This window comes from Osmerus mordax, chromosome 18 (assembly GCF_038355195.1).
Source record: "Osmerus mordax isolate fOsmMor3 chromosome 18, fOsmMor3.pri, whole genome shotgun sequence".
Taxonomy (NCBI): domain Eukaryota; kingdom Metazoa; phylum Chordata; class Actinopteri; order Osmeriformes; family Osmeridae; genus Osmerus; species Osmerus mordax.
In genome coordinates this window covers 6,348,299-6,360,629 of record NC_090067.1, presented here as the reverse complement: position 1 = coordinate 6,360,629, position 12,331 = coordinate 6,348,299, and the positions used below count along the sequence as shown (strand labels likewise).

General features: G+C 49.7%; 1 protein-coding gene across 1 annotated transcript in view; it reads right to left on the bottom strand.

Moving 5' to 3' along the window:
* The window catches only part of thsd7aa (thrombospondin, type I, domain containing 7Aa), a 44,166-nt gene that overhangs the window by 9,292 nt on the left and 22,543 nt on the right, over positions 1-12,331 (bottom strand). Inside the window, 13 exon segments of the mRNA XM_067256263.1 lie at positions 2,312-2,429; positions 2,551-2,666; positions 2,988-3,129; positions 4,057-4,210; positions 4,477-4,610; positions 4,882-4,887; positions 5,271-5,449; positions 6,561-6,827; positions 7,143-7,337; positions 8,318-8,421; positions 8,626-8,758; positions 10,024-10,139; positions 11,198-11,438. Of these exon segments, the coding sequence (XP_067112364.1) occupies positions 2,312-2,429; positions 2,551-2,666; positions 2,988-3,129; positions 4,057-4,210; positions 4,477-4,610; positions 4,882-4,887; positions 5,271-5,449; positions 6,561-6,827; positions 7,143-7,337; positions 8,318-8,421; positions 8,626-8,758; positions 10,024-10,139; positions 11,198-11,438 (1,905 nt within the window).

The following is a 12,331-nucleotide window of genomic DNA, read 5'->3' as shown; positions in this document are numbered from 1 at the left end:
GACGTAATTTGAGCTCCTAATTCTTATGCCCGGAGCCATTCTGAATATTTATAATTCCAGTGTTGTTTTAAGGTTGAATTAAGGACTGTTTAATATGTATGGCTGCTGGTAAGTTAGGGAGGGTGGAAGTAAGGCAGTTGACACAGACGCAGCATCTTTTACCCAGATTATTCCTGTGTGTAAAAGAGAGGCCCCAGGAGCGATGGTGTAAAATTCTCACGATTAGACAGACTCTCTTGAGAAAAGCTTTAGCCGTCATCTAACAAAATCACTGTGGGAAGAAATATTTTGAGCAAAATCGCTTCACAACCCACAACTGGGGAGAAAGTAGGTCTCTCTGAAAACAAGAGCAATTTACCAAGTAAAATGAAACCTTTTCATGGTGGAGAAGGGGGCTGTTACATATTCAGTTCAGCCTCAGAGAAACTGCAAGCCTTTTAAAAAACATTGGTTAGGTACTGTGGCTATGTCCAAAGTTTGTTCCAATACCTACAAAAGTACTAAATGGACGCACTACTGAGAAGATGGGATTCATCCACTTCTTTCCACTAGCAAACAATATAGAGCAAACCTTCCCCTCTTTTATTCTGAAGTTCCAAGGACTCCTCTGCCAACTGTAGTGTGAGATCCTCTCTCTTGGTACAACAGAGAGGTCCCAGCAGTAAAGGTCATTTCCATTCCTTCACCAGCCTGGCCCAGGACCATTCATCTATGTTTACTGCCAAAGGTCACTCTGTCCTCCATGCACAATTGGGCCCCTTGACTCAACCCTCTCCTCGTCTAGCTACAGTTTATTCTATCACTTCGGGGATGCAGCAGTATATCAAATTAACTTCCGTTCCTCACCACATGGAGTGCACGTAATTGATATTATCCGCAATGTTGTTGTTTTCCCAGGCTGGTCCCACACAGGGGAAAGGGCATGGGACCATGGGTGGGGGGGGCATCTCAATGCAGAACACAATCAGAGAAGGAGTCCCAGGGTGGGGTCGCCTGCAGCGAGTCACACCAGCTGCCAGTTCATCTTGTGTCGAGGCCGGTGTGATGCGCGCCCCGCCGAGAGCACTTTCAAAGGCTTCCGTGTCTCTGAAACCGCCAGCAGAATCAAGCCCCGGGTTTTCTTTAATCAGCTGGCGCCGACTCCTAGCCATTCTCTTCATGTGCGCTTTGCTCCCTCGCTTAAATATTATTGCGTGTGCCCATGGTAACGACTTCTTGTGGTTGTGTGCTTACTCTCTCTCTCTCTCTCTCTCTCTTTGTCTCTCTCTCCTGCTCACTGCAGGTGGCCACAGTGGTGGGTTCAGGGCACATGCAGAGGGTGACTGGTATGGCTGATGGGCAGGGTCTGTCAGTGCCAGCTGTCACTATCAGTGTTTGGCCGAAGAACACACGCTGCCATGATTATCTGTGCATACAGGGTGGATATGCCCGGGATTCTAGCCCCTCGGTTTCCTGGCCATTTCTACCTCCAGGTGTTATAATTACCTTGGCAAGGAAAAAAAAGAAAAGGAATTCTATTCCTGGCTCAGGAACAATGACTTGTTCCTCTGGGGAGGCATGTCATTCCAGCAATTTCTGTCATCGCAAGCAAGTTTTTTTTATTTATCTTTTTGTGTGAGAACCTCTTCATTTGCCCCTGTGGTTCACTTGCAGCTTCACCATGCTGTGGAAGATCCCCTCTCCCAGGGACCGATTAGGCCCCACATCCCTGGGCCTGTACATATACTGTGTATATGCGTGTGTGTGTTGGCTGTGGCTGCTATATTGTTGGGTAGTATGGGATCTCAAGGACTCCTGCAATGGACTGCTCCCGCAGGCCCTAAGCACACAGCCATAATGGACCACCAATCAATGGACTGATCCTATGGAATTACATGGCTGGACATCATTATCCCCCTCTCAGTTGGTTTAAGGCTATCACACAATCATTTCTCATATCATAAAGACCGTTTCCAGTTTCATCCATTACCCTGGGAAGGTCTCTCTCTCACTCGCTCCCTCTCTCTCCCCCTCCCCCTCCCCCTCCCCCACATCCCCTTCCCTATCTGTCAGCCTCTCTCCCTTTCTCACGGTTTGGCGGAATACATCTTAGATGCACTGGAACGCCCATCGATACACCCTGCCACACAAGTATTTATAGACTAAAACGGGGCAGGTTATATCTGCTTAATGTATGGGTCAACACATAAATCACATCATGGTTGTACTGTACATTGCCGTTCAGATTGGTGCAGGAATAAAATAAAAACGACATTTAGCTTGACTTCAGGGTCACAAAGAGGTCTCCCATAGAGGACGTGACAAAACCTACCAGACAGTCCACATGTGTGGGTACACTCGGACCAGGGGGACCAATCAGACAGCTGGCAGTTGACAGGGCACTCCACCACACAGGAAACATTCATTTGCCACTTCCTCTCAAGGCCGAGCTGAAAAGGAAGCAGATTCAACAACTGTGGCCGGCAGCTGCTTTTTTGTGTCTTTGAGAAGTAGCCCGGCCCAGATGGAGGGCTAGTGAGTGAGGGAGGCCGGAGGAGGCCGCTCACGTACCTTCTCGCACAACGTGAGGTCCACAGACTTGCCATCGCTGCGCACACAGTCCAGCATGCGTGTCTTGATGCCGCTGCCGCACACAGCCCTCTCACTCAGCTGGCAGGTGCTCCAGTCTGGAGGCGAGACAAGGTGGCGCTCGTTAGCACGCTAGCATGTTAGCACGCTAGCACGTTAGCAAGAGAATGGTACCTTAATGCATTCTTTGAATTCATTTACACACTATCACAACCCGCCTATCCGCCCCCCGCCGCCACTCCCACACATGCACAGACACACACACACACACGTCAACTCTCAAAACCCTTCTGACTCCAGAAATATCTTCGCCAACCCCCGATGTCAGACACATCCTATAAATGTCATCCTATAAATAAATAAAAACTATTCTACGCTAACGTATTCGGCATCATTACAGTCTTCATGATTTGTCTCACCGGTGATATTATAGGAGTAGTAGAAGCAGTTGCTGTTGAGTTTGCAGGGGGCCGTCTCCGTGGTGGGGGGACACTGCTTTCCCTCCCCAGGAAGACGGATGGGGGAGGCCAGCCTCTCTCTGCTGCTGTTGCTGTTGCATGGCTGAGTAGCACAGAAAAGGAGTGTTCAGCCATAACAGTAACACGTGCTGAGCTTTTCATGCACGTGATGCATGAGCCACATGGAGAGGTGAAGTCGCTCAATCTGATACGTAGATTCGGCAATTCAACCATGTTTTTTCCCCATGAATATTTCCTACATCCAGTGCCTTCATTTCCACTCCTGCCTCATTTCTCATCTGAATCTGTGGTAGTTTGCCCTGGCAGAGGCCTATTCTTGGTGTCAGACCAGGTCTATTTGGAAAGCTTTCCTGTCTGCCTGCTCCATAGGGACATATTCCATATCCATGGTAATTAACTTTCCCAACAGATCCCTGGCAGAGTGCCTGGGAAGTGCCGGGGGAGCGAAAGTACATCACCCTTCCACCGCTCACATTCAAGCATAATGTCTGCTTGCACACACACACACACAGACACTCACACACACACACACACTCACGCACACACACCTCTGCCACAGTGTGCTATTTAGAGCTGTGTGAGCTCTTCCCCCCTGCTGAAAGTCATCACGCCCAACACACCTCCGCACACACTCTCTTTTACACACACACACACTCACACACACCTTCTGAAATTCTCAGTATAAATTACAGCAGCGGTCCAGGCCAGCTTCCGCACAAGCCTGAATGGCATGGTTTAAATTGGAGCGAGCCCAGCATGAGAGCTGTTAGTGAGAGTGTCCAGTGAAACCTATTTCGCCGACTTGGGAAAGCACTGGTATAGTGGAGTGGACACACAGAAGGCCTGTTAGCATGTGTGAAAAGTGTGAAACCCTTCTCCACAAGGCCACTCAGAGGGAGATCGACTTCTCTGAAAAACAGGCTGTGAATGCAGGGCACCTTGCATTAACATCTAGTTAGAGAGTGACAGGGCAGAAAGGCGAGGCGGCACTGCGGATGAATGTCCGTACCAGTGGACACGGGCTCCAGTCGCCCCAGTCAGACAGCACACAGTCCTCGGGGCAGGGTAGACGGCTGTCCCTGGCCCCCAGGGGCATCTCCTCCGGGTCGCACAGGTAGTCATCCACCTGGTCCGACGGCCCGTCAATAGTGTTCTGCATGCACCTGGAAGTCAAGGCAAGTCTAGTTACATTTATTTCTATAGCACATTTCAAAGAAACCAATATGACCAAAGTTCTGTGCAAAAGTGTTTAAAAAAATCATGAACAGATTTCAAAGCGCACAGGGAGGCTCTCAGGGATGTTATTCCTAAGGAACTACTTTGGTTGTGTTTCTACCAGGCACAGTACATCTACATTTAACTGAAATAAAGTTCAATATGGGTCACTGAATGCGTGAGGGAGTGTGACTTGTTGTTGGACCCGTCATACCTGACTTTGCGGGTCTGGACTCCTTCTCCACAGTTCTCCTTCAGGTCAACATTGCTGACCTTCCACACGCTCCAGGGCTCGGCCACCCACACGTACTGGCCGCAGTCACTGAGGCACGGCACCACCTCGTAAACCTGGAGGGATGCCAAAAACCATCAGCCAACAGCCCACCACCCCCACAGGATATCATATTTGAATATTTTGTCTTCCTATTTGGTAATGTAAACGTGTGAGAACTACTGTAGTATGACTATGTGTGCTGCAATGTACAGTGCACGTGTGGGGCAGTCTTTCCATGTTGCCAGGGCGATCATGTAAGTTGTGCATATTTTATGGACATGGACAAAGTGATGTCGGTAATAATTCATTTCGACTTAGAAGAACAAGGACCTCTGTGTCACTCACCTGTGCCTGAGGAGGCGAGGGGATCAAACGTCCAGTAGAAGAAGAGAGAACAAGGAGGAGGGAGAAGGAGAAGAAGAGTTAAAAGAAATCGTGAGGTAGCAGCGTACAAGTTCTGGAAGTTTCATCACATTATTTGCTCTCCCTTTAATCTTCCATGTCACCAGGACTGGGCTTTCTTTAATTAGATGCTGAATAAGAAATTAAAACATGTCCACCACTGTGAAGCCACGGACTTCATCAAAAGGAATCAGTGTTATGAGTAGTTTCCGCGCGTATGAAACACATAGGAATCCTTCTTGTGAAGAAACCTTGAAGAAAAAGTGGGCCAGGGATCTCCCGCTATGTGCTTGGTGAGAACCAGAGACCCCCCTCTCCCCCTCCTCACTTACCTGGTTAACATGGTCCAGCTTGGGGCATGGTCGTCCACCGTTGTAGGGCTTTTCTCTCAACCACTTGGAGCGCACTTTGACCCCACTGCCACACGACTTGCTACAGCGCGACCAGTTGGACCATTCACTGAGCTTGCAGTCGGACGGGCAGGGGATGATGCAGGCCTCTTCTATGTAACCTGCAAGCACACACAGTTCTAGGCCTCAGCTGGAAGAACTCCAGAAACTCAACATCTTCCATCTAATATGATCCAAGTGAATTGCTGTACATTCCCCATCTGCCATGGGTAGTGCAGTGTGGGTAAGAATGCTGAAGCATTGAAGATTTTAGATAAAAGAAAGTAGCAATTCCAGTATGTCTGGCCACCCTGTCGACGTAAACAAACCCAATTTAGCTGTGAGGAAGGCAATCGTGATGTTTCACCAACATTTCTGACTCACCCACAGCACTGTAAACAACACCAGACCCACCTCCCTGCCCTCCTACCCCATCGCCACGGGCCACATGTCAACAGACGACAACCACCCCTCAGTGTGTTGTGTAGTGTACATAATTCACAATACTCCACTAGAGTCCCGGAACAGCTGCTGACAGAGCCACAAGAACAGTGGCAACTGCTCGTAGCATCTGGTTCCACACAAAGCTGAACCTCTATTACTCAGGATCATGCTGTGAGTCTGCCTATGAGTCATAAAGAGGACGGGCTCGGGCCCGAGCCATCCGAGTCCCAGGCATGCGCTAAGCACTTTGATGTGAGCTTGCATCTTCCACGGCCAAACACAGAGAATACGACAGCGCTGTGATGCCCTCTCCTGCTTCCGACCGGATCTGCTCCGGAATGCTAATGTGGCTGGTCGAGGAGGACTCTGACAGATCTAGGCTGCGGGCACCGGAGCCAGGCTTGCCGTGTCCTCATTGATTCCCCTTGATTGGTTTTACAATCAGGAACTGATAAAAGGACGCAGTGAGATGAGTATGTTCTTGTCTGACGTCAAATGAGGCCAGGATGAGACAGAATCAATAAAACAGATGTGTAATTTGGAGGAATAATTATACACTTGACTTGAAGCACAACGCCCTCTTAAATCAACAAAACGGCGCTGCAAAGTAATTGGACGAGACTCTAACAAACGAGCAAGAGCCCCACACAAGAACACACAAACAAAAGCCTCTGTAATTGCATCAGCTCTTGTTAGCCCGTCGACAGAGGTGCATTCTGGGCACCGTAGTGTTTTAGGGAGGTGTTTAGACAGGGAGCGGGTGGTGTGGGAGAGCCAGTGGGGACTCACCATGGCTGTTGCAGCGCGACGTCTCCACCAGCCGGTTGTCCTGGTCGTAACACACCATGGCCTGGTAGCGGTAGCCCTGGCCACACTCCTTGATGTCCCCCTGCACCTTCATGCCCAGCTGGCCCTCCACACGACCTCCTTCTGGGAGTATGCAGTCCGACCAGTTGCCCACCGGCTGGGCGTTGTACTTGTTGCAGGGGCAGTACTGGGTCTCGCTCAGAGGGTAAACCTGGTTGTTCTTACACTGGTCACGCTTCTTACTCTTTCCTGAGAGAGAGAGGGGGGAGAAAGAGAAGAAGAAAGATAGAAAGAGAAGTTGATTTTTAATGCTTTTTATTGAGACATCCTCGAATAAAAGCAAAGCTAGTAAATCTTCCATCCTCCGACAGCAGTATATCCCAAACACCTATAGCCACACATGCCTATCCCACATGGCCCTGTTGGAATCTCAGATGGCACCAACACCTCAGGCAACATAACAAGAAGGCCACCTTTAAACCTGTCAATCAGTTAACAGTCTCATACTAATCTCACAGGCTGCCATGGCCCAGAGGTCAAAATTCAAGTGAGCTCTCCACTCACCCACAAGCATCCTCTTCCTGGTCCTGACTCCCACACAGTCCGCCGTGCAGGAAGAGAACTTGGACCAGCTGGTCATCTGGCAGTCGTCCTGACAAGGGAGCTGACAGGGTTGAGTTAGCGGGGGCATGGAGCTGGCGAACTTGAGGCAGGAGCCAACATCCGCCTGGCCGCCGTCCTGCTTCCGACACGAGACCGCTGGGAAACGAGGCAGGGGAACAGGCAAAGGTGAACAAGAAGCTTTGCGACACTTTGACAATAATCTCATGCTCTAGACGCTCTTAAACTGACAGCGATCTGGATGGATATAGATGGCTCAACTGATTAGCACACTGTCTGGTGATGTCTTTTAGATGGGCTGGCTGTCGTCTTTTTCACAAACAGAACTTTAGGAGGTACTCGTAAAATGAGTATGTGGTTGATTCAGGATTGGTGCAAAGGAACATCAATATATTTGCATATCCACACGTTCCTTCCGCGCTACGCAATGCAGCGCGAATGCACACACGCGCACACACACACTCACGCAGCCTATTGACCTCCACCATCAGCAGAGCCAGACAGATTGGCACTGAGTGAGAAGTAAGATATGTGTATTGAATTGCTTCAGGCCCTTTGTCGATGTCTACAGGGATACTATTACAGGTAATGGCTTCTAATGACATGAGCCAAGATGGAGGAGCAAGGTGCTGGGAATCAGATAATGGCTACTGTCTGCGAGGCCCTAATAGAGGTCTTGTTCAGGCGTTGGAAACAACACTCTCAGTCCACCTTTCTCAGCCTTCATCTTGTAAATGGAAGTCTCCTATTTGAAGTGTTGGATGTGTGCGGGGCAACGTATTGAACACAGAGTTCTCTCCGCCCACGGGGTGAACCTAAATGTAAGTCCTCTTCAGCTCAGGCCGGAGGGAAGGATTCAAATGGGTTTCTTAGAGTTGGTTTGACCTCAACATCCGACTGGAACATTTCGGGGAAAGATAAATGTTGCATGCAGCCTCGGGTGATACTTTGATACGCGCTCCCTCTTGGACTCTGCCAGCCAGTCGGCCGAGTTGGTGGGTACACTGATTTGATCCTCAAGCACACACACACTCCCACCGGAAAACAATCTTGGCTTGGCCTAAGTAGTTTTTTCAAGATTTGTTTCCAGGGGTGAGGGGATTGGTGCAGTTCCTTACCTCGGGCCTGGAGGCCTGGCCCGCAGGTCTCCTGAGCCCCAGGACTGTCCTGGCGAACCGACCACGGGACCAGCTGACACCGCCGCCACTTGTGGGTCTTCCACCTGAAATGCATTGAAAAGGAAATTGCTGCACCTCGCCAAACATCCTTGTTTTCTAAACACCTTCCAAACTGTTCTTTTGCTACATTAAGTACTGTTGAGTATTGTACTGTTGAGTTCACAGGGCATACAGAGGTGATGGAATGTTGGAATGTTCTGGAATAAAGTGTTACCTGAATGTTGGAATGTTCTAGAATGGAGTGTTACCTGAAGCCCTGACAGAGGGAGGGAGCATCGCAGTCCCTCTCCTGGGTCAGGACCTCCGGACAATCTTGGCCCCCGTTGGCTGGTAGCTGGATGATCAGACGCTTCCTCGATTGTTTCCTTTTGGTGTTGCCACCTTACAGGAGCAGGACCATCACACACGGTCAGTACTTCACGGAGCAAAACACAGAGAGCCAACGACATGAAGGCGTCGTCTACAGCCTCCTAGTCTACCAGGAAATTGATTTGAGATGGAATGCCTCCTTACGTGATCCCTTGCATATCACAGTTTCTTGAAAAGGTCCTTGAAAAATAAAAGTCTTTTGTGTGCTGGTGTCTTTCATTTGTGTGAGCAGTGTTTCATTAAACGTGCCCATGACGAACACTGAAACATAACGAAGCACAGTTGGTTTCCGAGTTGCTCCACCGCCTCGCTCGCTATTGCTGCCAGTGACTTGGCCAGCTCTCAGGGAGACTACAGAAATGCAGCTCGGAATATCGATCTTAATCTGTATCTGAGCTCTTCTGTGGCCACCCACATCTGTGGGTGTGGGTGTAGGGTTATTTAGTAGGGTTGTTCATTTTCCATGAAGCCCATATCGCTATAACTGTATGGTACATTTACATTTAGTCATTTAGCAGACGCTCTTATCCAGAGCGGCTTACAGTAAGTACAGGGACATTCCCCCGAGGCAAGTAGGGTGAAGTGCCTTGCCCAAGGACACAACGTCATTGGCACAGCTGGGAATCGAACCGGCAACCTTCTGATTACTAGCCCGATTCCCTAACCGCTCAGCCACCTGACTCCCAATTGTATAGTAGAATCCAGAGTCCTTGTGGGTAGTGTGGGAGACTCACTGACAGCTGTGTGGGCTTTTAAATGATTGAGAGATTGTCATCCATAAAGCAAGGACGGGAAGCAACCGGATGGCAAGTTTAACAAGATGGCTGCCCAATTAAAACAACTTTTGAAACAACTGAAAAAAAAGATCAAGCTGTTTGAATAGAGTAGTTGTTTCTGAAAGGATATAAGTCGTATCAATATTTCAGACAGTACCAAACGACTCCAGGGAAAATATATCACAGAGATTCCTATCTTAACAAGCGTGCTCAGCTCTCAACACGATTACTGTGACTGGCAAACTACTTCAAAATTGCCCAGAACAGTGCTTGTTAGAACTTTTAAAGCTTTTTATAGAGAAGGTCGCCTGGCAACTGTGTTTTTCTGTGTTTTTCTACAACAATTCCTTAACTAGAAATCCTTACAGAGATTATTTTACAAAGTTACAAGTAACCAAACCTTTGTCTCTTGTTTATTAGACATTCAGCAGTACACCTGGCAGTGCATCGTTATGCACCGTAGCTCTAAGTGATTAGACATGCAGGGAAATAACAGCATACCTGCTTGGCATGCAGCTGGACAGGGGCTCCACTCGCTGTAGGGGGTGACTGTGCAGTCTCTCTTGCAGGGCAAGAGACAGGGGCGCACGGTGTCTGGACGGAGACTCTCTGGGCACCTGAAATCACATCATCTAGATGCTTCATACAGCCTCATACATACAAAGGACCAGGGCGACAAAAAAGCGCTTCAGCATCTGAAAAAAAACCAACAACCTGGATCTCTGCCAAAGAAACCATGCTGGAAGCTCCCTCACAGGCTGTGTTCAGTGATATTCCTCGCCAGCGGGAGTTTGTGTGTGTGTGTGTGTGTGTGTGCACGTGATTAAAACCCACGATGATACTCATCCATAAAATACATTTCACATACCTACAGCGTTTATGGGTTTTAGCGTTTTTCTTTCCACAGTTTATTTCTAGACCAGTAGCCATTCGTTTATTGATGATTGGCTCCTACTGCTTAAGAGGCTGGTGTGACGGGCTCGCAGCCATGACAACAAATTCAGATTCCTGGTGCATCCTAATGTGCTCCTCTTTCGTAGATAGACTCGTGCTTCTCAGCATGTGGCAGCACTGTGGAACTCTGGGTAGAGAATCCTGGTTGGGAGAGGGGGGGGGGGGGGGGGGGGGTACAGCAGGAACCCACCCCAGGCTCATCTCCATACTCAGCATGGGACTGAGCGAGGCTGCCTGAGCTCTCCTTTCGCGTGCCTGCCAGAATAATGCAACTATCAAGCTGAATGAAATAAATAGATAACTCCTCTCCCCAGGAAAAAAAAGACCCAGATGCTTAAAACAACAAGCCCCGAGTGCTCATCAACTCACACCTCAGCCAGAAGCCAGCGACAACGGAGCGACGGGCGCTGGCAACGGCACTGGACCATGGGCGGACGGTGGTTAGAAAAAAGGCTTGGCGTGTTTTTTTATAATTAATGCTAAATAAGGGCTTTTACGAAGTCCTCTGTTGGAGGAAGAGGAAGGCGCGAGCCGCGGGGCGAACGCGCAGTCGTAACAGGAAGCATCTGCGCCGGCTATCACAAGCAGCACATCAGCATAACCGCTCGGCAGCACATTGCGCCTCAGCCATTCGTTCGTAATGGCGTCGTTTCAGGACATTAGGTACCGGAGCTAACGCCTCATCTGCGGCGCCCAATGGGAGAGAGGGACCCGCGCTTACTTTTTGGGCGGCACCTGCCCCACGTTGACACGGACACAGATGACCTTGCGCGTCTGCATGCCCACGGAGCAGGTGGCGTCGTCGCCCCGGGCCCGCCCCAGAGAGGAGTTGGGGGCGGGGATGGAGGTGTCCTCGATGCACTGGCCCCAGGGCCCTGTCTGCCAGTGGTACACCGTGCACGGGTGCTCGTTACAACTCCGGGCCTCCAGCAGGGCGCTGATGTTCGGGCACTGGACTCCACCTGGCACACACGCACACACATACACACACACGCCCGTAAATGAAGGAGCACACACGCACATGAACGAACACACACACACACAAATGCGTCTACGCGGGCGTATACGAACGGACACACGCACGCGTACATGAAGGAACGCACTCAATTGGATGAATCCACGCACACCCACATGCAAAAAAGACAACAGACATCAAACGCTGTACTTAGGTGGGTATGTCGTGTGTGTAGGGACTGTATAGGAGGGGTGGGGATGAAAGGCTGTATGCTGGACACCTTCTCAGCCAATTGAGTGTATCTGTGTCTCTCTGTGATGCTAACACAATGAAGCAGAGGAACCAGCGCTGGGGTATTCCATTCAAAGGCTCTTCCATTCTCTTTCAGCTCATCTCATCCAAATAATTCATGCAGCTTTACTGCATGAATGTGTGTGTGTGTGTGTGTGAGAGAGAGATAGAGATAGAGAGAGAGAGAGAGAGAGAGAGAGAGAGAGAGAGAGAGAGAGAGAGAGAGAGAGAGAGAGAGAGAGAGAGAGAGAGAGAGAGAGAGAGAGAGAGAGAGAGAGAGAGAGAGAGAGAGAGACAGAGGGAGGTTTTTCTTTATCTCTGTCTTTCCTTTGATTTCTCTCACTGGGTAAAAAAAATACAAACCAAAGCAAAGTGACAAAGATAACTAGGTAGTCCTCCTTGGGGGGCGCAGACAGATATGAGTTAGCGGGGGGACAAGAACGTGAAGGGGACAGGATGTGAACCCTCTGCCCCCTCCACCACCATCACCACCACCACACAGGCTTGTCATTAGCTGCCAGCGTCACCCCAGGGAAACAGGCCGCCTCCAGGGGAAGGTCAGCCGTTACCTGGGCGATAGGCATTGAGCGAGAACGACCGATCGATGCT